General features: G+C 48.4%; 9 protein-coding genes across 9 annotated transcripts; 5 read left to right on the forward strand and 4 right to left on the reverse strand.

The window, feature by feature from the left end:
* Positions 1-337: 337 nt before the first annotated feature.
* Positions 338-1,996, reverse strand: HMPREF1120_07831 (uncharacterized protein). Its single transcript, XM_009162064.1, has 2 exons — positions 1,484-1,996; positions 338-1,433 (listed from the first exon to the last, which is right to left on the reverse strand). Exons 1-2 carry the CDS (start codon positions 1,932-1,934, stop codon positions 415-417), a joined length of 1,470 nt encoding a protein of 489 aa, XP_009160312.1. The 5' UTR covers positions 1,935-1,996; the 3' UTR covers positions 338-414.
* Positions 1,997-3,332: 1,336 nt separating this feature from the next.
* On the forward strand, positions 3,333-4,735 carry HMPREF1120_07832 (uncharacterized protein; the record flags this gene model as incomplete). The annotated part of the gene is made up of 2 exons (XM_009162065.1): positions 3,333-3,641; positions 3,692-4,735. The coding sequence occupies 2 exons, from the start codon at positions 3,333-3,335 to the stop codon at positions 4,733-4,735; spliced, it is 1,353 nt and encodes a 450-aa protein (XP_009160313.1).
* HMPREF1120_07833 (alpha-1,2-mannosyltransferase) lies at positions 4,712-6,370 on the reverse strand. The gene is made up of 4 exons (XM_009162066.1): positions 5,951-6,370; positions 5,790-5,903; positions 5,354-5,737; positions 4,712-5,306 (listed from the first exon to the last, which is right to left on the reverse strand). The coding sequence occupies exons 1-4, from the start codon at positions 6,114-6,116 to the stop codon at positions 4,828-4,830; spliced, it is 1,143 nt and encodes a 380-aa protein (XP_009160314.1). The 5' UTR covers positions 6,117-6,370; the 3' UTR covers positions 4,712-4,827.
* Positions 6,371-6,568: 198 nt separating this feature from the next.
* Positions 6,569-11,136, reverse strand: HMPREF1120_07834 (5-oxoprolinase (ATP-hydrolyzing)). The gene is made up of 4 exons (XM_009162067.1): positions 10,746-11,136; positions 9,382-10,695; positions 8,426-9,328; positions 6,569-8,365 (listed from the first exon to the last, which is right to left on the reverse strand). The coding sequence occupies exons 1-4, from the start codon at positions 10,906-10,908 to the stop codon at positions 6,795-6,797; spliced, it is 3,951 nt and encodes a 1,316-aa protein (XP_009160315.1). The 5' UTR covers positions 10,909-11,136; the 3' UTR covers positions 6,569-6,794.
* A 620-nt stretch (positions 11,137-11,756) lies between these two features.
* Positions 11,757-13,387, forward strand: HMPREF1120_07835 (MFS transporter, ACS family, allantoate permease; the record flags this gene model as incomplete). The annotated part of the gene is made up of 3 exons (XM_009162068.1): positions 11,757-11,939; positions 11,999-13,094; positions 13,155-13,387. 3 exons carry the CDS (start codon positions 11,757-11,759, stop codon positions 13,385-13,387), a joined length of 1,512 nt encoding a protein of 503 aa, XP_009160316.1.
* Positions 13,388-13,757: 370 nt separating this feature from the next.
* HMPREF1120_07836 (sarcosine oxidase) lies at positions 13,758-15,248 on the forward strand (the record flags this gene model as incomplete). The annotated part of the gene is made up of 1 exon (XM_009162069.1): positions 13,758-15,248. One exon carries the CDS (start codon positions 13,758-13,760, stop codon positions 15,246-15,248), a length of 1,491 nt encoding a protein of 496 aa, XP_009160317.1.
* A 484-nt stretch (positions 15,249-15,732) lies between these two features.
* Positions 15,733-17,586, forward strand: HMPREF1120_07837 (uncharacterized protein; the record flags this gene model as incomplete). The annotated part of the gene is made up of 4 exons (XM_009162070.1): positions 15,733-15,740; positions 16,096-16,609; positions 16,662-16,871; positions 16,960-17,586. 4 exons carry the CDS (start codon positions 15,733-15,735, stop codon positions 17,584-17,586), a joined length of 1,359 nt encoding a protein of 452 aa, XP_009160318.1.
* Positions 17,573-19,888, reverse strand: HMPREF1120_07838 (MFS transporter, SIT family, siderophore-iron:H+ symporter). Its single transcript, XM_009162071.1, has 5 exons — positions 19,517-19,888; positions 19,205-19,466; positions 18,444-19,156; positions 18,061-18,390; positions 17,573-18,009 (listed from the first exon to the last, which is right to left on the reverse strand). The coding sequence occupies exons 1-5, from the start codon at positions 19,678-19,680 to the stop codon at positions 17,643-17,645; spliced, it is 1,836 nt and encodes a 611-aa protein (XP_009160319.1). The 5' UTR covers positions 19,681-19,888; the 3' UTR covers positions 17,573-17,642.
* A 377-nt stretch (positions 19,889-20,265) lies between these two features.
* Positions 20,266-21,240, forward strand: HMPREF1120_07839 (uncharacterized protein; the record flags this gene model as incomplete). Its single annotated transcript, XM_009162072.1, has 2 exons — positions 20,266-20,432; positions 20,487-21,240. 2 exons carry the CDS (start codon positions 20,266-20,268, stop codon positions 21,238-21,240), a joined length of 921 nt encoding a protein of 306 aa, XP_009160320.1.
* Between the last annotated feature and the right edge of the window lie 3,193 nt (positions 21,241-24,433).

A 24,433-nucleotide genomic window follows, 5' to 3' on the forward strand; every position in this document is an offset into this window, starting at 1 on the left:
TATGGGACAGGACAAACTTGAAGGCTTTGAAGAACAATATTTCAAGTCATCCAGGATGAAAATAAAGGAAGGCAACTCGTAGGGCATCTCCGGTTGGAGAATCCATTTCCAAAGATTGTAGGACTGCCATTGACTCGGCTACATCCCGTGAGACCTCCATGTGCTGGACCCTTTCCGAACTATGAAAGCAACATTGTTGGACTGGGGAAGCTCCATAAGAGTAGCATGAAGTTCGGTGCGAACTGTCAACCAGGGTCCACATGAGGAAACGGTTGCGAGCCTCGGGCGGAGAATTATAAGGCCGTCGAATGTTCCCCAGCCTCGCGTGGAGCTGGAGTTGGTTAACCGGGTGCGGAGATGTAAATTCTTTGTGCACAATTACCTAGCCATCAATTGAGAATCTATCTACCATGTCTATCTGAGTTTTCTTCGGTCCATGATCTCGGTTACTGCTGCAGTGAAAGACCCAACCAGCTCATCAACTTGTGATTTGCTGATAATGAACGAAGGGCAGAAAAGCACGGCATCAACTGCGGGCGAGCACAAGTAGACTGCAGCCCCCTTTTCAAACGTCAGCGATGCCACCTCGCTCGCTAGAGGGCTTCCTGAGGGATCGATCGGTGCAAATTCCACTGTTTGGAAAAGTCCAATTCCTCGGATTTCCCTGACTGCACTCTTGGGAAGCTGCTGCGTCAGCCTTGATACGAGATACGCTCCCATACCTCGGACATTTTGGAGTAAATTGTCGTTGATGAGTGTCTGTTGGACAGCAAGTCCCGCTGCACATCCGATGGCGTGAGCTTGATAAGTGTGACCGCTCAAGAAGACCCGGCTCTTACTCGACTGCTGCAGCTTTTCCGATATTCTGGAGTTGACAAGCACCGCAGAGAGAGGCTGATAGCCTGCTGCAAGTCCTTTGCCAATCGTTTGCATATCGGGAGGAGGGCCTCCAAGAGATTGCCACGCGTGAAGAGTTCCAGCTCTGCCCATCCCACACATTACCTCGTCATAGATGAGAAGAGAACCATATTGATCGCATAGTTTGCGTAAGGGATTGAGGTAGCCTTCAACTGCGGGTACAGAGCCAAGAGTTGCTCCAACAACAGGTTCCACAATAACAGCAGCAATGGTGGTAGGACCCAGCTGTTGGAACATCTCGTCATACTCCTTGATCAATCGCTCGACGTACTGCCCGGGTGTTTCGCCCTTGGCGGCGTCTTGAGAGTAGAAGCAGCGAGATACGTGGTGGAAGGCTGGTGAGAGTAAGGGTGCATATTGATCACGTCGGGCGGGATTCCATCCGGCCGCTAATGCGCCCAGAGTATTTCCATGGTATGAGTGTTTCCGGCCAATGATATTGACCCGATCCGGCTCATTGTTGCACAGGTGATAGTGACGAGCAAGCTTTAGTGCAGATTCGACCGCCTCCGAACCTATGATGCCAGGTCAGTCGGAATCACTGGCTGAGACACAAAGCACCTACCAGAACTGAAAAATGTGACTTTGGAGAAGGCAGAGCCGCTCTGGTCTATCAAAAGAGCCGCCAGTTGCTCGGCGGGATCGTTGGTGAAGAACGAAGTGTGAGCGAATGAAAGGGTTTGTGCTTGTTTGATAATTGCGTTTATGACCGCCTGATGACTGTGTCCTAGACAAGACACTGCCGCTCCAGAGCTACCATCGAGGACTTTTTGGCCGTTGGCAGCTACCAGGTAGACCCCATCACCTCCAACAGCGTTGGGATATGTTTTTGCCAGAGACCGATGTAAGATGGACGTCATGTTGAAGATAAACCGTAAACGATGGTTTGGCAAAGCATAGCCTCCATAGGCTTTGGTCCGATTGCTTTTATCAGTACTACAGGATTCATCGAGGACGACTAGATACCCATGTCCAAGATCCAAAGTGGTATTTCGGATAAACCCGATGTTCGGCATATCACAGGGAGGACCCGTTCGCGGGGACAAGGCTGAATGACTAATTTCAGGGCGGCTCACGTGCCCATTTGGCCCATTGCAGCCTCGGGGCACGAATCAGGCAACATCTCGCCGTCAAAGATAAGTCGGATGCCCCCATTTCGCTCGGCACCCCAACTTTCGTGGCTGGGTCATAAAGACTAGCTTGGAAGTTCGCTTCCTCTCTTCGCGACTTTGCATCTTTGCAACATCGGCCGTTGCAATTCTCGCGCACGGTATTGCGGACCTTAAGGGGCGTTTGACACACACAGCGAAGCCTGGAACATCAGCCCACACATAGGGCAACATGCACGAGTCTTTACAGCTTGCCCGGGTCCACCCCCAGACAACGTGGAGCCTTGGGAAGTCCATCACATTCCCTTCGCTGTCAGCGTCTTTCAACACCAGCCCTCCGAACACAATTGCTCGTGCTAGGATTGGCGAGGCTGTGCCTCCTTCGGGGCCTGAGGCCGACAATGGCAGACCACTCGGAGTGCCAATAATGTCAGCCAATACAGCCTCACTCATTCATGCATCGTCCGTGGGCGTTGCATTTCCTAAGGACACAGACCTAGATGGACCTCGACCTACTAAGCGCCGGAAGGGAGGCAAGATATACCATGTAAGATAGTATAACGACGGCCTTGAGGACGCCTAAACTTACCACTGCAAAAAGGGATGCAACACTTGTCGTCAAAGAAAAATCAAGGTAAGAACCTTTGTCAGTTATAGTCCGAGAGCTAACCGTAGCAGTGTGATCAACGACGGCCGACTTGCTATAACTGCGAGAGATCCCGTCAGTACATATGTGATGGCTATAGCCACGAGGATGGCCAGAATGTTGGAAATCCGGCAGATGCAAGACCTCGACAACCTGGCAATGCCAGCTTGTCCAGTGACTCAAGCAGCCCGGGGCAGGAGAGAAAATCTTCCGAACAAACCGAAGTGATTCCTCGAGATGCTGTACATCAAACATCACTCGGTTACAATCTTAATCAGCCACTTGAATGGTCGGAGCGGTCGCCTTCACCACTTTCAGAAGACAACACTGGATTTTTGGCCTATCTGCAACACGCATTCCCGGATGGAACGAACGAATTTGATTTGCCTTTGGATCACAATGAAGACATTTCGTTATGGTCGCCTTCGTTGGGTCAACAAGGGGATGACCTGTATTCGCAAGCATTTCCTGTTGTCAGATCGGAATTACCACGCCATACGCTCGAGGAGCTCACCCAAGAGCAGCCAGCCATCACAAGCCAGCAGGAACAGGAAACTTGTCCTTCCCCGCCGCGTGGATTGTCCCTAGAATTTCATGGATTTTCTCACGAGACTCGCCAGTTGTTGCATCATTACGGGACCCATGTTTGCCAATTGATGATGCCGACCGAAGCTCCGTCTCATAATCCCTGGTTGCAACTTTATCTTCCCATCGCCGTCCAAGAGCCCACATCCGCCGCAAAGCAAGCACTCCTTCACTCTATTCTGGCTGTTTCCGCTTTCAATCAAGCCGGGCTCCGGAGATCGAAGGGCCAACCGTTCAGAGCTCAGGCAACAGAGCACTCAAAGAAGGCAGCACGCCTTTTATGCTCTGGGGACTTTACAGCAGAACAATCACGTGGCAATGAGGTGGACAGTACAAACAAGAAGGCTTTATTAGCGGCTGCGCTGACAATGACGACCATTGAGGTAAGTGCGACACCTGCCTTGGAGGGGTTTATGCTGATTGATTTGAATAGGTCTTTAGTGGCGCGCAAGATGGAAGATGGCACGAGTATTTGCGAACAGCCAAGGACATTATCGAACGCACCGGAGGTAGTCAATGGTGGCTTTCAGAACCCGCAAGAGCAACATTACTTCAGATCTTCCGGTGTCTGCGCATAGTTTCCGAGACGTCGGGCTGGACCGATCGCAAAGAGCGCACTCAAGGTCCAAAAAGGTCCTCTGATGATCCAAACAGCAAGCCGGAGGAACCGGTGGCACCTAGTCCTTATGAGTACACCCTTGATGTGTCGTTCGGTATTTCCATGAAGACTCTATGGTGTCTCAACAAGATTGTCGACCTAGCAGCTATCAAAGCTGCAGCAGCACCCGGAGACTGCTGGTGGAAGGACCATAGCAGCGACTTGTGCAAACTGGAAAAGGAGCTGTTTGATCTGATGGAGGACCCGTATGCCTTTGCGAACGACGAATCTGTTGTGATTCCTCGGTCAACCGATGACCAGACTTTGTACGGTGGGCAGAATACTCCCGGGAAAAGTCCACAAGACCGTTTCCAACCCTTCACCTTTGGCGTCCCTCAAGTTGTCAGTGAAGAGATCCGGGAAAACCATTTGTGGGCATTCCACTACAGTGTCGCACTATTTTACCGGCGTGCCATCTGTGGTGGCGGCAACAACACCACATCTCCGGTGGCCACAGATTCGACTGCTCATTGCCCGTCTGGCCAGCATCTGGTTTCGAAGGTATTGGATCACTTGGAGAATATCGACGCTCTCACAGTTGGCACTCCTGTGGCGAACACGTTATGGCCCGGGTTCATTGCTGCCGTTGAAGCAGTGAATACGGAATTGCGTCATCGCGTGCTTGTGTGGTTTGCTCGGGCGCAGCGACATGGGATTGGGAATATAGCCGCTGCAAAATCGTTGGTCCTTGAGGTTTGGAGGAGGCTCGACCGCCAAACTTACTACAATCATGACCGGAATGAGTCGCCTACGGAACTCGGTTCTGTAGATTGGAGGGATGTGATGCGAGAGAAAGGCATGTATATCATGCTGACTTGAAAGTAGAAAAAATTTGTACACCTTCAAACTGGACTGATACCCATTTCATAACGCTAAATAAAGTACATCATTGTTTTGGTGTTTGACCTATATCAACTATCCTTGGCTGTCACCTCACGCAGATGAGGGCCTAGAACGTCTTTCCATAAATGCTTGTTTTTGTAGGACGCAATCTCATCCGTGTAACTGTTGATACTGGTCTGCAAAGCCTCAGCCACTTCTCTGTCTTTGGTGACTTCCGTGATTGGAGTGATGTATGTTCTGATGGAGAAAACAATGCCTCGTGTTTTCGGTAGTCGTTGGAGAAACTGCCTTTCGACGCGGAGGTGCAGGTGGTCCAGGGTCAAGGGGTGTTTCAAGTCTTCGAGTTTCAAGTTATGGTGCGAATTGATATGGAAAAGCTCGGGCGAGATGTCGATTGCATAGTTGAAGCGCATGATAGGTGAGTCGACCCGCAGACGAAGGAAGAATCGGTCCATGGATTTGGCGAGATTTTGCTCGTATTGTGGCACATTACCAGCATGAATCTGCCACAGGCTAAGCCCCATACGTTCCCGAAGTTTCCAGCCAGCTGGAGATATGTCAGTAGCCAGAAGAATACGGACACTGACAACTTACCTGGGAAACAGTTGGCTCCAGCTTTGAGACGTGTTTGTCCATCTTCTTCATTTTGGAGGATGAACCAATCCTCCGTTGTAAGCAGTCCCATCACCTGCAGAGGATGATAAGATTTCCATGTGTCGGCATCGCGGCGCAAATCCCATGTTTCGTTCACGACCAGATTTCGAATTCCTCCAGGCACTTTCCCGAACATGGAGGGGTAACGATGGACTAGGTGATCGACCAACAATTCCAGCGCTTCAAATGATGCTTCCTCACTGCCAGGTCGGGCTGCGAGCGTTTCTTCGGGGTGCTCGGCGAACAGGATTCGCTTATATCGATACCGATCAAGGTATTGGTTGTCGATCTCGACCCAATCGTCCAAGCTGGTCTTCTTCACACCTATGTAGACCATTAGTTGTGGCTCGTACTCTGCCTTATGCAATGTTCGCACCCATTGTGACATGGTAAGGCCCATTGTTCCATGGTCGGTAAGGCGTGGGGGCCTGCTTTCGCCAGTCGAAATCAGGTATAGGTTTCAGAGTTGAGAAATCGACCGAATCCCAGTCTGTTAATGTCAGTATGCTCCTGCAAATGCCGGGTGGTGCTGCTGACCTGGCTTTTTGTCCTTGGTTTCGGGAGCTGACCGTGGCGTGGTGTATCCGGACGAGGCTGTGGCGACCTTTTTCTGCGACCGTTGTCTAGTACGCAAGTATGCCAATATCGATAAAAGGCATGCCACAGGGATCGCGTATATTAACGGAATCGCAAAGGGAAACATTTCGATTTCAGTGAACGACGGTCGACTGCGATTGTCCGCTCACTGTTGAGGATATGATTGAGCGCTGTTTGGCTCTTCCTCGAGAATTTTGTGGCTTGAAGTTAGTTACCTCGTTCAATGAACGAACATCAAAGGCAGTCATCCACGCTCAACTTTGCTTATACTCGTCAGCTCTGGGTACGCCTCGCTTCTTGCTTCATGCATTTTTAGTTTGACAAGTGAACTCCGCAGAGAAACTTCGGGCTCGGAGTATGCCGTCCCCCACTGTGAAGCCTGGAGTTTGGGAATTTGCGGAGAGCCCGAAGCGGCCATACCTAGAATTGGTCTAGTAGTGCGAGAGTTCGGCGCGAAGAAGGTGGGAGTTGACGATTGGCTTTCGTAGCTACCTAAGTTCAGCCAACCCAACCTTCAAGTTGTGAGCGGATCTGCGACCTTCGAGAAGAAAAAGGTGTTGTGGTTTTATGCACATTTGGCCTAATATTCATCATTATTATCATTCATCGCAATTTATCATTCTCCCTATCTAGGTACAACTGTCTCCAGCAGCCCGAGCGTCCTGGCAAGCGTGACAATCGAGTAGAGCCTCTGCACTTGTTGATCTAGGAACCTCCTATCGATCATCTATCCTGTTGGTGAGTCTATTGGTGCAAAATAGGTATATATGTAATTAGTGCAAGGCTATGATGCCTCTGCCTGTGTGGTCGCGTAGGCTGCCACACTGCCCATGGCCCGAGGATACTGCACCTTTGGTGGCTGTCTTGTCTCTTCAATCTTCGTCTGGGCTTCGACTGGACCATAGCCACCACCACCAGGTGTGTGAATCACACAGCGGTCGCCAGCTTGCATTGCCACCATGTTCTTGGGACCAAGGTTGATCCAACGGTCAGAGCCATCGGGGTTCTTCTTGACCCAGTAATTTCCACCGCGACCACCCTCTTGGCCGCCATGCATCCCGTACGGTGCTGTGATCCGGCGTTCAGTGATGACACTGAATTTGAGGGGCGCACGGCACTCGATGTCTCGGACCACACCATTGCCACCGCATCGCATACCCTTACCGCCTGAGCCAGCACGGATAGAGAACTCACGCAGAACCACAGGATAGCGCTTTTCTAATGATTCTGGATCGGTGATCCTCGTGTTGGTCATATGTGTGTGAACCGCGCTGGCACCGTGAGCAATAGCAGTCGCGCCAGAGCCACCACAGATGGTCTCTCCAAAAGCATAGGCATGACCAGCCAGTGCTTTGCCTTCTGCGTCGCGGCCTCCTTCCCCGAAGAAACCGAGGCAGTTCATGCATCCTTGCGATGCGCCGGCAACTTCGAAGGCGCGCAGGATCACATCGCAAATGCGCTGGGAAGTTTGCGTGTTGCCCGCACATACAGCCGCGCCCGCGGATGGATTGATAAACGACCCCTCGGGCAGGATAACTTTTGTTGGTGCTAGGCAACCCTGGTTCATGGGAATTTCCGTGCCGATGAGTAGTCGCAAGCAGTACAAAAGGGCTGAATGTGTAATGGCAGGCGGCGCATTCATGTTACCGAACATCTCACATGAGGTGCCCGAAAAATCGAAGGTAGCGCTGCCATCTTCAGAAATGCTGACTTTAAGGTTGACGAAAGATCCATTGTCCATGCGATCTTGGGCCAACAAGACCGGTCCCCGCTCACGAAGAGTCTTTTTCAAGAAAGCTCTCACAGCAATTTCGGCATTTTGTTGGATTGCTGACATGTACAAATGCACAATGTCTTGAGAGTATTCCTCCATCAGGGCTTTGACCAAAGTGGAACCTTTATTGTTGGCAGCGACTTGTGCTTTGAGATCTGAAAGGTTGTCTCCCAGTCGGCGGCTACCGTTACAGCCTTTGTACTTGCCGGGCTCCAACAGGATCTTTGTTATACCCTCTTCGTCGAAGTGACCTTTGTGAATTAGCTTGAACGATCTTATGGCAGCACCTTCCTGCCAGAGCTCAGTCGAGTTGGGAGGCATCGACGTTCCACCGAGGCCACCGATATCGGTGTGGTGACCACGAGACGCCACGTAAAAGACCACATCCTTCTCCTGAGCATCAAACACAGGGGTAATGACAGTAATGTCCGGAAGATGGGTACCACCAGATGACGGGTGGTTGGACACAAGGACATCCCCAGGAGTGAGCTTGCCCTTGTGCAGTTCATGTTGGTACCTGACAGCATAACTCATGGAACCGAGATGAACAGGTACGTGTGGCGCATTGGCAACCAGGCCGGCTGATTGACTGTCAGTACACCTTCACCACGAAGCAATCGAGAGCAAGAGAGTTCACTCACCGTCTGGCCCAAAGATGGCACAGGAGAAATCTAGGCGTTCTTTGATGTTCAGGGACACTGATGTGTTTTGCAGCGCACGTCCCATTTGTTCTGCAATGCTCATGAATCTATGACCAAACACGCTCAGTGTGGCTGGGTCAACTGCATGGCTAGACAAGTCCTGTCTCATCGTTGAGATGATATTGATCACAACATGCGAAGACAGAATCTTTGCCTGAGCCTCTGGAACCACCAACAGAGTCTGGGTGGAATCGATGATGATAGCAGGACCCTTGACACAGGTGCCCGGTGCGAGGTCATGCAGAAGGTAGATCGGTGTTTCAACGCTGCCTTGCTTTTTGAAGTATACCATTTTCTTCGCATTGGGAGCCTGTTTGGGCTCCTTGAAGGTCAATGTGTTGAGCTCATGAGCTAACTCAGCAGTTCCACCGATGGTAGCCTTGCTTTTACCGATGCCACGCACCCGAATATCGTCAATCAGGATCTGCCGATCGTCGGGGAAGACGAAGTTGAATTCCTGGAGATGTCGCTTGAGGAACTCCTGCCTGAAGTCGGAGCCTTCTTTCTCCATGGTCATCATGGATGTTTCCGTGCCTTGGTAGCGCATGTTCAGGTAGTACTCGTACTCGATATTGGAGTCAGTGATCCCTTGGCTGACTAGCTTGGACTGAACTTGAGACCTCATGTCTTCAAACACATCCCCAAGGACGCGCCTTGAATCTGAGCTGTACACTTGACTGCAGGGCCTTTGGACTTCCTGGACCACATCCGCAAGAGCCATACCATAGGCAGAAAGAATGCTAGAGTATTTGTGAATGACCACAGTGTCGATGCCGAGTTTCGATGCCACATCACAGGCATGTTGCCCTCCGGCACCACCAAACGAGCTCAAGCGGTGGTTCGCTGCAAGCCTATCAGTCATTCTGTCCCGCGTCCGCAAAAACGAACAAACTTACCTATCGCATGCCCCTTGGCCTCTGTCAAGGCCCGAATCGGCCGGCACATTGCTTCGTTAGCAACATCCAAGAATCCGCAGGCAATCTCCTGCGGCGTTAGGGAGCCACCAGTCTCAGCGTTGATTTGCTCTGTCAGGGCTTTGAACTTCACGTGTACAATGTCTTCATCGAGGGGCTCATTTTCGTGAGGTCCAAATACCTTTGGGAAGGACTCAGGAACTAGTCGGCCCAGGAACAAGTTGGCGTCGGTCACTGTTAATGGCCCACCTTTTCGGTAACAAGCTGGACCCGGGTGTGACGACGCACTTTCTGGGCCCACGGCGAAAAGACCATTTTTCCAGGCAAGAATGGAGCCACCTCCTGCGGCGACAGTGTTGATATCCAGCTGGGGACTCTGAATGGTAACTCCAGCGGTAGTGGTCTCGAAAACGTGCTCAAAGGTACCACCGTATCGCGAAACGTCGGTGCTTGTGCCACCCATATCGAAGCCAATTACGGCAATACGGTTTGTTTCATCGTAGGATGTCCTTGCATATCCCACAACACCACCAGCAGGTCCGGAAAGAATTCCTTTCAAGCCCGAGAACTGGTCATACCGGACAAGGCCACCATCGGACTGCATAAATTCGCATCTGACGTCATTGAGATGGCCGCCTTCGAACCCTTTCTGGAATCCGGCAATATACTTCTTGATCTCGGGTGTGAGGTAGGCATCCGCGGTTGCTGAGCTACCTCGGGGCACCATCTTGATCATGTTTGCCGCCACTTGCGACGAGAGAGAAACGTGGGTGAATCCTGCTTGGATGGCCAACTCCCCAGCTCTCAGCTCATGATTAGGATATGCGTAAGAGTGAGCCAAGCAAATCGCAATGGTATCGATGCCTTTTGCTCTGAGCTCACTCAGATGAGCATTGAGGCTGGATTCATCGAGTGGTGTGAGAATCCTCACAAGTTGCCCATTGGCTCCCATCTCGAGGACCCCAGGGACGACTTCAGTGCTGTCGAATTGACCATCGATGTCTTCGTCAAAACCTTCAATGGTCACACGCTCGTCGACTTCGCAGACCTCCGAGTACAAGACCTCTGGCTTGGAGATGTTCAGGTCGAAAAGTCGTGGCCGTGACTGATACCCAATCTCTAGCAGATCTCGGAATCCCTTGGTGACCAAGAAGGCATGCCTCCGGCCTTTTCTCTCCAGTAAGGCATTTGTAGCAACGGTGGTGCCCATTCGGATGCTCTCAATGTTCGACTTTGGCAGAGGCGTATTCCGCGGAATCTCGGTATTACCATAAGTCGAGAGAACCCTTCGGATACCTAGACATTGGGTTAGTGAAGATATCCAAGCATCATCGCGAAAGCCATACCTTCAGTGGGCGCATCACTGTAATTGGCAGGGTCAACGGACAACAACTTGAACACAAGGTCAGGCTGTCCGGGGGCTGTAGCCCATATGTCTGTGAATGTCCCACCTCTATCGATGGCGATCTTGATTCCCGTCACAGGGACATCCTGCTGGATTGAACCCATCTTTGTCGTCTACTCGGTTGATGCTGAAGCAGAAAAAGCCTCCAAGGGTTTTAGGAGTCATCAATTTATATCGTCTGATACTGCTATTTACCTGGTCGTCAACGAATCGCACAAGGCTCCAAAGGCGTATCACCACCCGTGCCCATGCTGGATATTCACATCCCAAGCCGGAAGGTCAATACGATGCCCCAGGGGCCCCGCATCTGTTTCCAGGAGGCCGGACCAGGGCATCGGTAAAAGATATCCCACGAGTGGAGTACAACGTGGCAAGAGCACCAGACTAATGGATTATCGAAAGACGCACAGGCCTTCATCGTATTGACCTTCTGCTTCTGCAAGAAGTGGACCATTTTTACTTCGGGCTAGAACACGAGCGAGCGGAGCCAGAATAAACCAAGCCGACTTCTGACTGGCCATCGTATTGACCTTCCACATCCATTCCAGGAAATCGATTGTGGCAAACAACAAAAAAGCGTCAATTGATATTACTTCGGCTTGTCGTATTGACCTTCTCCTTGAAGTTGGGATCTATCTTGTCAATGTCCCTTTGTCCCCAGATCCCCCGCGTACCCGAGCGAGGAAGGTCTATGTCCTCCACCTGGAGGACATCGTGGTCGAATATTCAGATAGGAAAAAGGCTAGAATCCAGGAGGTGCTAGACGGGACGTCTTATCGCACGCGACAACTCACAGGACACGGCTTCAAGCGACTTGAAAAAGTATTTCAAGGACCATTGCCCCCCTCAACCTGGCTGTTTCTTTCTTCCTATCTCATCATTCCAAGCTGTCAATATTTCGAGCAACACTCTGCTCACTTGAAGTCTTCATCTATTCCAGTCCTTCACTGCTATGGACAACATCGAGAAGGCCTCCCACACGGAGACTACCACGGCACAACCTATCAAGAATGTGGACGGGAAGCAGGCCGATCAAGCCGCTCTCTTTCTTGCCCAAGCAGGAGTCGAGACCACACTTACTGCGGCGCAAGAGAAACGTCTCAAGAGGAAGATTGACTGGATTTTGATCCCCATGGTATGCCTTACTCTGTACCTTCAACTACCAGGTTTACGGTGCTAATGATGCATACGCAGCTCTTCCTGACTGCTACATTTGGTGCCGTCGACAAGGTCGCTCTTAGCACGGCGGCCATCTACGGGCTACGCGATGACGCCAACCTTCACGGCCAACAATACTCGTGGCTTGGGTCGATCTTGAGTTTGGGCGCCTTGGTCGGTATGCTACCATCCTCGGCCTTGCTACACAAACTCCCTTCCGCCAAGTACCTCTGTACATGTTCCATGGGCTGGTCTGCGATGGCCCTTGTCATGCCCGCCTGCAAGAGTTGGAGCAGCATGATGGCGGTCCGCTTCCTGATGGGCATGTTTGAGGCCATTATCGTCCCCGGCATTTCCTTGATGGTTGCAGGCTGGTATAAGAAAGACGAGCAGCCTCCAAGAAATGCTCTGGTGTTTGCGAACGCTAGTTCGGTGGTGAATGGCTTTCTCTCCTGGGCCATTGGGCATATTCCCGACAGCGCGCCTCTTTCAAAGTGGCAGTACTTGTACCTCCTGATTGGATCCATCACCATGCTCTGGTCGATATTCGTCTTTATCTACCTCCCTGCCACTCCGATGGAAGCCAAGTTTTTGAACAAAGACGAGAAAGTCTTTTGGGTCGAGAGACTCGCCGAGAACAACACGGGCATCGAAAACAAAGTCTGGAAATGGGACCAGGCTCTGGAGGCAGTCATGGACCTCAAAACATGGCTCATCTTCTTCTTCAATATTGCCATTAACATTCCAAACGGTGGCCTTACAACATTCAGTGGTATCATCATTGCAAACCTGGGTTTCACGGCAGTCAATGCGTCTCTGCTCTCCATGCCCACTGGAGTTTGTTCAACCCTTGCATCATTTACCTTTTCAATGGCAGCTGCGAAGTTCCATAACCGCCGTTGCTTGGTCAACATTGTGGCCTGCTGCGTCCCAATCATTGGCACTGGAATTCTCTATGGTGTTCCTCGCACTGCTGTGGGCGCGCAACTCGTCGGGCTGTACTTCGTGTACACCTATTTCGGTCCTTATGCAGTGGGCATCTCTCTCGCGCAGGCGAACACAGCTGGGCACACCAAGAAAAGCCTTTCTTTCGCCATTCTGTACATTGCTTATGCTGTGGGCAATCTGATAGGTATGAATTTCCAAGGTATCGCCGAGAAGTTTTCATCTGACACAGATTCAATTTTTTCAGGTCCTCAAACATTCCGAGCGAATCAAGCTCCAGCTTACACCGGTGGAGTTGTAGCAATGTTGGTCTGCTATTGCGTCTGCATCGCCTTGATGGTCGCTTACTGGATCTTCTGCATCTCTCTCAACAGGCGACGAGCCGTGACAGAACAGCTGCCGGCTAGCGAAGAGGATCTGGTGGAAGCTTTCCAAGACCTGAGTGACTTCAAGAAGCCGAACTTCCGGTACACTACGTAGAATCAAGAGCACGATGGGGACAGGCACCATGCATAGTGATTGTTCCCTTAGTAGATTAGGTGGGCAAATGTATTTTGAGGAAGTTGTGATTTTGTGGAGTTCATAGGACCACGCAAGATGTGGAAAGTGTGAATCCACGATGCATCATCATTTGACAAATCCGACATGTAAATCATGCTTTGTCGACTATAATAAAATGCTCTCAGGTGATGGTTCTCAACATAACGAGGAGAGTACCAAATAGAGTTGACTAGCAAAGGGTTGTCACAAGCGAAGTGCTCCACAGCCTGTTGAGCTGAGGTATAAAATATCAAGCCCGCCCATCTTTCTCTTCCATCTCGCTTCTCCCACCATCGCCTAAGTCGACGCCATGACATCCCGTCCTGCAACGCCAGAAACGTCCATCTACATAGTAGGTGGATCGGTCTTTGGCTTGTCTACTGCTTTGCACCTTTCGGCTGCCGGATATAAGGATATAACAGTGTTCGACCGAGCCGCTCCTTTGCCATCACCGTTCGCGGCAAGCAATGACTTGAACAAGATCATCCGCGCAGAGTACGGCGTCGGTCATGCGGAGGATGATTTCTATACGGACTTGGCCCTGCGTGCAGTGGCAGCCTGGAAGGCACCAGATGATGTTGGTGGCTGGAGTAGCTGCTACAACGAAGTGGGATACTTGAGAGTTGCAAGCTCCACGGCAAAGCTACAAGCCATAAACAAAGACAAGGAGTACTTCACATCGCCACGAACCAAAGAAGCTGGGAGCCTCTGGTTTCCTGACGGTTCGTTCCGGGCCATCCAAGGCCTAGCAGATATTCATTCGGCAGCGCCGCAACTGGAGAAGGTCGACTTTGCCACTCAATGGCGAGGATATCTAAACATGCACGGAGGATATGCACTGGCGTCTGAGGCTATCAAGCTCGCATATAGACGCTGTGTGCATCTGGGTGTCAAGTTCGTGCTCGGTGAAGACGGCCACATATCGTCACTTGTGTCAGCCGGCCCAATGCGGTCGATTACGGGCGTACAGGCTGAAAACGGTCTCGTTCACTCCCATCCACCAGGCAAACCGTGCCTCACTATCCTGTGCATGGGAGCACACCTGCCACGTGTGCTATCGGCTGCAGCATCCCAAGTCACAGCCAAAGCTTGGTCGGTGGCTCACCTAGAATTGACAGAATCGGAAGCCCAGGCGTTGGCAGGTGTACCGGTGATGAACTTTTCCGAACTGGGATTCTGGATGGAACCGCTGTTCGTCAAGCAAGGCGAAGATGGGAGTGAGGTCGTCGAACGTGTTCAAACACCAACGAGCTCAACGGCAACGAAAAGGCCAAGGGCGGACGGAAAATATCTTCTCAAATTCGCTTGTCATGGGGGAGGCTGGACGAATTTCCAAAGCATCCAGGTACCTGGGTCAAGCAGTGCCCGAACCGTGGCATGCTCGGTACCACCTACGAACGCAACATCCCTTGTTCCACCGGCGGTTGATGAAGCCCAGCTTCGCAGATTAGTCAAAGTCTCGCTCCCCGCATCACTTCACGAGCGGCCATTCGTTCGCAAGTCTATGTGCTGGTGCGCCGATACATCCAGCTCGGACTTTGTCGTCGACTTCGTCCCCGGTTACCAAGACTTGATCCTGGCAGGTGCGGATAGTGGGCATATGTTTAAATTCCTGCCTACTGCTGGAGAGTGGGTTAGGGATTTGGTGCAGAGTGGATATCAAAAGATCCCAAGGTGGCGGTGGAAAACGGCTCAAAGTGCAGGGGAAAATGGGAAGGGCACTGTTGCATGGAGAGGAGGCGATGTCAGGGATCTGACAGAGCTTCCAGGTCATGGCAAGTCTCGGAGTTCTAAATTGTAGTGATGTACGTGGCCTGCGCGGGAGATGACATGGTCTATTCGACAAACACTGATTATTCCAATGAGTCTGATGTTGAAAGTACTAGTACCACCGTTGAGGTCCTTACCTAAGCATCCCCATTCCAAGAACAAACTCACGTGATATGGATATGGTCATGTGAGCAGAAAAGTGAGAAATTATGACTAACCAGATTGAGACTAGGTTTGCAGGTTGGCGAGCCGAGTACCGTTTGTACCGTACCCTACCCGTAGCCTCATCCTTATCATTCTTGTCCCAAGTGACTGACACTCGTCGTTTTCCACTCTCTCTATCGTCATCCACGACGACATTTACTTTCGGCAACACTGCGAAACTGCGCCCATTTCATTCAATGTCGTAAACCTAGATCAGTCGAGGCTCTCAACATTGCTCCTGAATTCGCTCTCTCCTTCATGGGAAAGAGGAGGGTTCACACCGCATCTAACAGTAGGAAGGGCTGTTTCACATGCAAGAGTAAGTCAGCTGCACGATGTCCCGGTCATCAATCAACCAGCTGTAACAACTGTACTCACATCGATGATCCAACAGAGGCCCATGTCAAATGCAGCGAAGAAAGACCAATCTGTAGCCGTTGTACACGGCTAGGCCTGGAGTGTAGCTATGGGTTGAAACTCCTCTGGGAAGAGGATGCCCAACAGAGGAATATAGCACACGGCCGAGCTGGTGAGACATTCCGCAAATTCGAAACAAGACCTCAATCTGGCCGGTAGCTGATTAACAGATAAGGGCTCTGGTCACGACACAGCCACACCAACGCAACACGAGGGCAGACTCCGCTTGACGAACAGTTCTTCATTGATTTTCCTAGTTCTCAAAGCTCCGGGACGCTTTTCTTCCTCAACTTCACCGCAGAGCATTTCCAAGAAGGAGGTCTGCCTCAAGTCTTGGAGGATGAGATCACGGAACTCGAGCAGCGCCCCGTGGACGACTTGACGGGAGAAGCCCTCGATGACGGTCAACTCTATGGACTTGCCGACGTCCCATCCCCTCTATCTCTGATACTAGCGCACTCACCGTACCACGGCATCAACAAGACTTTACTCGAGTATTATATTCACGTCCTGTCGCCACAGTGCTCTCTCAGCGAGACCAACAATCCCTACATCAATGTCCTCCTTCCGGTAGCGTACGAATTCGACCCGCTGCGGAGCGCATTACTCGCGGCTGCGGCGAACCACCTACGGCTACATGACGATCTACGATTTGAACGACATGCATTGGAGTTGAAGACGGCGGCGATCAAGGGTCTACGCAACCATCTTCGCACAAATGCTATGGATTGGCAGAGTCTTGCCACCACTCTTATGTTTTGCTTCTACGATGTATGTGCTCTTGGCGTTGAACTGTTCCAACACTCTGCTCTAACATATCTAGATTTCTGATGGTTGTGCACCATCGTGGATTACCCATTTGAGAATGGGCCTGCAAATGCTGACATACCTCACGACGCGGACGCCTGTCGACGATAGTCTCAAAGCGTTTTGTGAGATTTATTTCGTGGCACACGAAGTCATGGGTGGGACGGCATGGTACGGGGGATCCAACCCGGATAGTTATGGTTTTGCTCTCGCCCACTCAGAAGAGGTAGGTTTCTTCGCTTTGGACATTCCTCCCCAACCCCCCCGGACCCCTTCTCTTCCATATCCCAGGTCATTGATTGAGATTCCTCCAGATTGATCCTTTAATGGGCTGTTCGCGTGAACTGATATCTATTGTCGGTCAAATCTCGACTCTGGCCCGCAGAGCCCATACAACTGAGTCGATCGTGGAAACAAATGATTTTCTGAACGCCCGGAACGACCTAAGGACTAAACTCCGGCGTCTACAGCAGCGCGCGCCGAGTTCGTGTAAGGACCAGCCTCTCCTCATGCAGATCGCAGAGGTGAAACGCCTTGCTGCGATGCTCTACTTGGAAGAGCGGGTACCTCGTCTCACCGCGGACGCCTCGGTGCTGAGTAGCGTCCCTTCACCAAAGAGTCTCGGCAAAAAACGACTAGTTGACTGTATAGTATCGTCTCTGCGTCTGCTTCCCGAGACATGCGCAGCGTCACTGTGGCCCTTGTTCGTCTTGGGCAATTCGAAACTCGAGTCCGAGGAACAACGCCATTTTGTGCTCACGAGGCTTGGCCAACTAGAAGATTCACGCAAACTGGGGAGCATCTACCACGCCCGGCGGCTGGTCGAGAGGTACATTGCCGCAAGTACATTGCCTTCCGCGGGTATGCGATCCAATCCTCTGGGAAACTTGCCACAAGGCATGGCACTATCCGAGAACGAGAGATGGATCAGCTTGGCATAATAACATGACGACACTGTACTATATATGCTTTTAAGTACCTATCCAAGAGGATCATACTACACGACTTCTTTATTTGGCGACACCTTCTCCCCTACCGAGTCAAGTCCCGTGTCAATCTTCTTTTCGCCTGTGATTTGCTGAGTTTCCGCCTCCATCTCTGCGTCTCGTTTCTTGAGGTTGATCTCCTTCATGAAAAGCATGGCCACGAGAGCGAGGACGAAGACTGCCGTTCCTGATATCGCGAGAAGCCGAGTTGTTTCGCGGTAAGCCCGGTCAATTGCAATACGGGTCGGTTGTCCCACCGGGAACTTCATGGCCACGACCATCGACTTGTAGATCCGTTTGGCCTGGGACCGGCTCTCAGCAGGTAGGTACTTATTCAGCTTATCCGGGAGGTAATGGTTCCAAATAGCTCCAGCCATACTGCATTCATGTTAGCTGGAGGAAAGCTTCTCAAAGGGAAGAATGACATACCTTTTCCCAATCGACCCACCGATACTCATTGAGGCCATAAAGATAGCTGTAACAACCGCGATTTCTTGCCGGGTCACCAAAGCCTGGCAGGATACCAGTGAAGCTGTTTGGTAGAAGCCACGTCCTAATCCGACAAGTACTTTCGAAGTAACAAGGGATGCTTCATTGCCAGCCCTTTCTCCGTCGACATTGCACAGATAAATCATGATTCCATGACCGATCACTGCTATCGGAACCCCAATGTAAACAAACATCTGGGTCCTGTTCGTGAAGCGCATCAGGAACCCCACCAGAACGGAGGCAACCTGGAAGGTCACTCGGATCGCATTACTGTCTTCAAGTCAGCACCCATAAGGAGGTCTTGGGTAGATCAGTCAACGTACTTGATACGAGTAGCATGGCCAGCGTGATAATGGCCTGCGACTTGAAGGTAACTGGAAAAGAATGTAGCAAGTGCTCCGTAGGCAACAAAGTCCACCAGCCCAATGAAGCAAGCTGCGATCACCGTCCTTTCACGGATCATTCGGTAAGGAACAAAGGGTTTCTGGGCGTATCTGGTGTCCCAAACGAAAAAGACTGCAAGCAGAATCACGCCGATAACGATCATGGAGATTGTGGAAGCATCTCCCCATTTGTGGCTGTTGTTAGAGCCTGTGATTGACAGAGGAACCAGCGTCAGAGCCAGGCCGGCAGTAAGGAGAATGGCGCCAACAAGGTCTAGCTCGATATAGAGAAGATGGAAAGCCTTGCGGGAGAAGGAAGCCCGGTCTGGCAAACCTCGCAGGATAGCAAGCTTCTGGTTTTCGGTTTCCATTGTCTTCTTCGACCGACGCTGATAGTAGCCCAGTATCACGATCATTGGAATAGCAGCCACGGGTAAAATGATTGCCCACATTCCATAGCCCCAACGCCAAGTTGAGTGCTTCAGTACGCTGTCACCAATAATGGTTCCGACGTATAGCATTGGCACCACCACCACTGCATCGACAAGAGATGACCAGATACCACGATTGATCAGCTTGGTGGTGTCGGCGATGAACACTTGCTGCATGATGGTGAAACCCGTGTTCCCGATGGCGTCGAAGATGCCAGAGGCCTAAGCTTGGTTAAGCGCTCTGTCATTGACTTGCTGTGGACGACTTACCACATAGGTTTCAATGTCCTGGCACGCCGCAGAGAGAATCAACCCGAGAACGATAAATGCAATCGATAATGAGAGACCTTCAGCTCGACCGAAGACATCTGAGAGTTTGGCAATGATTGGGTACGAGGCCACCGTCGCTATGTTCTCGACGATACCGGCAGTGGTGATGAGAGAGTGCTGCTTGAAGGCACTGGTCGCATAAGGCTGATAGACGGTCACGGAGTAAGTCATCATGTTAATGATCCATGTGGTCGCAAAGAGCCTGCAACCGTGTTAGTTCTTCTGGAAACCCAACAGAACGGTACGACTCACCCAACATAGGCAATGATAACGCCCTTCTTGGTCCATTGTGCGTGTACAAGTTCTGCTTTCAATGCTCCAGTCTGGATATCTTGTTCTTTCAGTACCGCCTCTTTTGGCGGCTTCGGTTCGTTCCCTGTCGTGTTATTGACTGCCTGAAACAGCTTGACACGCATCTCGAAGCAATGGTGATTTGGAAGACTCAAAGATATTGGTGTACTATACTGCAGATAACCTTTTCAGTCGCAACCATAGACCATTCAGTTGTAGGGGCAGTAGACTATTTATGCAAGCTCTTTCTCCTTCTCTCGGGGAAAGCTTCTCTCCAGTCCCCTTGCCCGTTCGTAGTAGAGGCATTTTCGGAGCAAACTTAGAGAGATCCACCAGATCCTGTTTTCATGTCCAAATTCACCCTTTACTCGATACTATGGGTACCCTGACGCAGACTGAAAATTCTGATCAGATAAAATAAGATAAGACCGGCGGAACCTGTAGCGGACCTGCTTTTGTCATCGTGTTCGGCTCCTCCTTGCTCGCTTCTCGTTGGACAAGCGGAAGCGGTGCCAAGATGCCAAGAAAGCGGACAGGAAATGGTTTGCTTCAGTTGCCTATCAGATGAACTCCTGCGGAGGGACAACACGTGTCGTTGTGTCAAGAAGCGAGCGCAACGACCAAAAGTGGCCGATATCGGGGACTTGCTTCCATTGAAGTTTCGAAGGTTCTGCGTTGGGTTTGCAAAGATCATCTTTGTATTCATGACAATGCAGCTACCGCACTATACCGTTCATGAGGCAGAAAGTTGCGCCGATGCCGTAAACACAACACAATGGGACATGCGTAACTACGATGGCGAGGAAATTCGTGTTCAATTGGCGTGGCCATTAGCGTGGAGAACCCCCTCGGAGCAAGGTGCTTCAGCCCCGGTAATGTGTGTCATCTGATCATGGTAATAAGTTGTGTCTCATGACGAGCCTTGCTATAGCTACGTTCTTGACGGAAACACACTCTTCTTCAGTGCAGTAGAGACCGTCAGGCGCAGTACTGCGCTGCAAACCAGCGAGGACGCCATCGTCGTTGGCATCGGATATCCTCCTACAGCGTCCGCATCCCCGTACGATCCCCGAAGAAACTATGACCTAACGCCTCCGTCTCCAACTTACACTCCTCCACGTGGACCTGATGGAAAACCCCATCCTGCGCCACACGGAGGCGCTACGAAATTTCTGCAATTTGTCACACAATCGGTTCGAGAGTTCTTATTCTCGGATATTTGTGAAGGAGTCACACCCAGCAAGGAAGTATTGGTTGGCCACTCATTCGGCGGACTCTGCACTCTACATGCTTTGTTTAGTTCTCTCACGCCATTCACCACCTTCATTGCCTTGAGCCCTTCAATATGGTGGAACGATAGATATATTCTTTCCGAGGAAGAACACTTTCGCAACTCCAGCGTTGTCGGTCAGAAGCCAACCTTGCTGATTGCCTATGGGTCTTATGAGCAAGAACCAAGACGTCGTCCTAGCTGGAGTGAAGAATGGTATTCACGGATACGGGATAAGTGTCATGAAAGGCGTATGAAAGACAACGCCGATGAAATGGCTGGGCGCCTAAGGGCAAGTAGCAAGCTTGAAGCACTTCATGTGCGAGAGTATAATGGCGAGGACCATGGAAGTCTGGCGGCTTGTGGCTTAAGCTGGGGGATAAGTGCAGTTTTGGATGAGGATAGATTTGAATGAAAGGGCAGCTTTATATTACTTTTTTAGTACTAGATACCCTATACTATTAAGGACTTTAGCTTTAACTTTAGCTACCCTACTACCCTACTCTATAGTACCTATTAATCAGTACCAAGACTTTTTATATAATAGGTACTGAGGAAATCTCGACTACCTATATTACTTAGTACCTGTTACGGAACAAGCCCAGATATGGTTACATGACTAGCATATAACCACTTAGCACGTAATGTGGACGGCGCTAAGCTATATTTAGTATTTATAGCTAGTATATATGCGAGCCTCAGTCTAATACTTCTACTAACCGAGCGCTCCTAACTCTCTTTATAGTTCTTCGTATAATAATTTACTTAATTAACGCATCTCTTGCTCGCGCCGTAAGATTTTATTATACTAACTTTTTACCCTCGCTCTAGCTAGTTAAACTATCTAAAGCGTAGTACCTTTTTCTTTTCTTATACCTTCTCACTTTAATTCGTTTAATAGAGCGTACTCTATTATCTATAGATCGGCGTATCGTAAATTAGAAAGAGATAAGTATACTCTATTAAACGTTTAAAGCCTTTATTATATCTCGTTATAGAGACTCTTAAGATTAACTACGCTATAAACTCGAGTTCTTTTTAATATTACCTATAATATACCCTCTAGACTATAGTCGACCCTTAAGACTTATTAATTCGACTAAGACTCTTAAGATCGGCTGTACTGTAAACTCGAGTTATAGCTACTTAACTAGTCTTAATCTTCTATATATCTCCTTAATTGAGACCTTCTATTCGAACTCTATTATTTCGATCGAATCTCTCTACTCGAACCTTATATAGTTAAGTAGAATTAGAGAAATACTAAGTAAGAGATTAGAATATATATACTAAGTTAATAAGATAGCGGATAAAGATAAAGATAAAGGCTAAGTTAGTTCGACTAGTTATACTTCTAGACTATTATAATTAACTATCTAAACTATCTAGAGTACTTAAGGTACTTAAGCTATACTGAGTACTTAACCGATTTTAACTACTACTAGTATATCTATTACTTCTAGTTATTACTCATTACTATTAGATTTATCTTTATTATCTATAGAATAGTCTCTCTCGCGTTATACTAAAGACGATAAAATCTTTATCGAAGATTAAGCCGAAGTAGAATTTGATTCTAATATTACTCGCGCTCTAGAAGAACTTAAAGAGAAACTAGTAAGAGACGAATAACTATAATATTGTCACGAATGCCGATGCTAACTGCCGACAACTTGTATCCCTCGGCTATTCGGATAGAGCTAAGAGATATAAACTATCTAGTAGTCATTCACCACTTAGGTTTAGACCTTTTTCTATATAATAATTTTTATTTTATAGTACTACTAGAAAGCCCTTCTCTTACTGATTCCAAAAGTACTTTCCTTTTTTTTATATCTTATTATATACGTATAGGAAAAGTCTCTAAAGTATACGTATTCTAGCACCTTTTAATAGAGGATACTTATATAAGTCTCTACTATTACTAAGACCGTAGTAATTCCTACCCTAATATAGAATAGTCTAGTATAGCGTAATAATTCCCGTTCTATTATAGAATAGTCTATATCTAGCGTAATAATTCCCGTCCTATTATAGAATAGTCTATATCTAGCGTAATAATTCGCAACCCCGTGATAATTCGCAACCCCGTGATAATTCGTAACCCCGTGATAATTCGCAACCCCGTGATAATTCGCAACGCTAACAATATAACATGGCAACTGGAACCAAGATGCCATATAATTTTAAGGTTTTATATGCCAGCTTAGCGTACTTCGACTCTAGATAATATAACTTAAGATTCTAGTATATAGCCAAGAGACCTACTAATTATTATCTATACTACCCTACTGCCTATATATACTAGATTTAACTCTAGATACTACTATACTAGCTATACTTAACGCCGCTATACTCTAGATTCACTACTAATTTAACTCTAGATACTATTATACTACCTACTACGTACGCTACTACGCTCTAAATACCTTACGGTTATTTAACTCTAGATTCTACTATCCTATCTATACTAGCCGTTACTATATCCTAAATAGTAATTAATACTTAACTCTAGATACTACTACCCTATCTACGCTATACGCTACTAGATTCTAAATATCTAGATACCTACTAAGTATTTAACTCTCGATACTACTACTCTAGCTATAGTATAAATATAATACTCTAAATATCTACTAAGCGCTCGACTCTTCGGTCTACTACCCTATTACGCCTTAAATTCCTACTACGTACTTATAAATTATACGGAGATTCTATAGTAAGTACTCTTCTACGACGAAGGCGATATTTAGCTATTACGTATTCTAAACTCTCTAATAAGCTTAACGAAGTAATTTTAGGCTAGTCTCTATACTAGTAATAATAATAGCTTTTATTCTAGCTTTTATAATAAGTACGCTACTTCTAGGTATAATATCTCGAATACTAGTTATTATACTAAAGGTAGATTCTCGATCGTATCGCTTCGTTAGCCTTTTCTTAAGTAGCTATAAAATTACGATAAAGAGTAAGGATTTAGGAATAGTCGAGATTAGAATAATTATAAGCTATCTTAAACTTAAACTAGTTAAATAAAGATAAGAAGAAGAGATAGTATTAATTTAAGATTATTAAATATAAGAAAAATAAAGATAGTATTAGTAGAATAGACTAGATACTCGATAATATAGTCGAGAAGAGAGAAGACGACGTTCGTAATAATTAGGATTATCTTAGTAGAAGAAGAAAAAGTTAATTTAGAGTAAATAGATCTATATAAGAAGTCTTACTTTATACTTATTTTACTTTTACTTTATATTAGTAAGTTTATATCGAAGTAAGAGTAAAAGATATACTAAGGCTTCTAAGATCTTATATATCTTAAGTTATTTCTCTTCTTCTCTCTTCTCTTCTCTCTTCTTTTATTCGACGCTATCTTCTTTCTTTTATTCTACTACTCTATCTTTATAGACTATCTCTTCTTTATTTACGCTATTACTTTATATAAAGATCTTATATATCTTAAGTTATTCCTCTTCTTCTCTCTTCTTCTATCTAATACTATCTATTTCTTTCGTTCTATTACTCTACTCTTATTAACTATCTCTTCTTTATTTATACTATTACTTTATATAGAGAAGATATCTTATATATCTTAAGTTATTTCT

The sequence above is a fragment of the Exophiala dermatitidis genome, assembly GCF_000230625.1.
Source record: "Exophiala dermatitidis NIH/UT8656 unplaced genomic scaffold supercont1.6, whole genome shotgun sequence".
In the NCBI taxonomy this organism is placed as follows: Eukaryota; Fungi; Ascomycota; class Eurotiomycetes; order Chaetothyriales; family Herpotrichiellaceae; genus Exophiala; species Exophiala dermatitidis.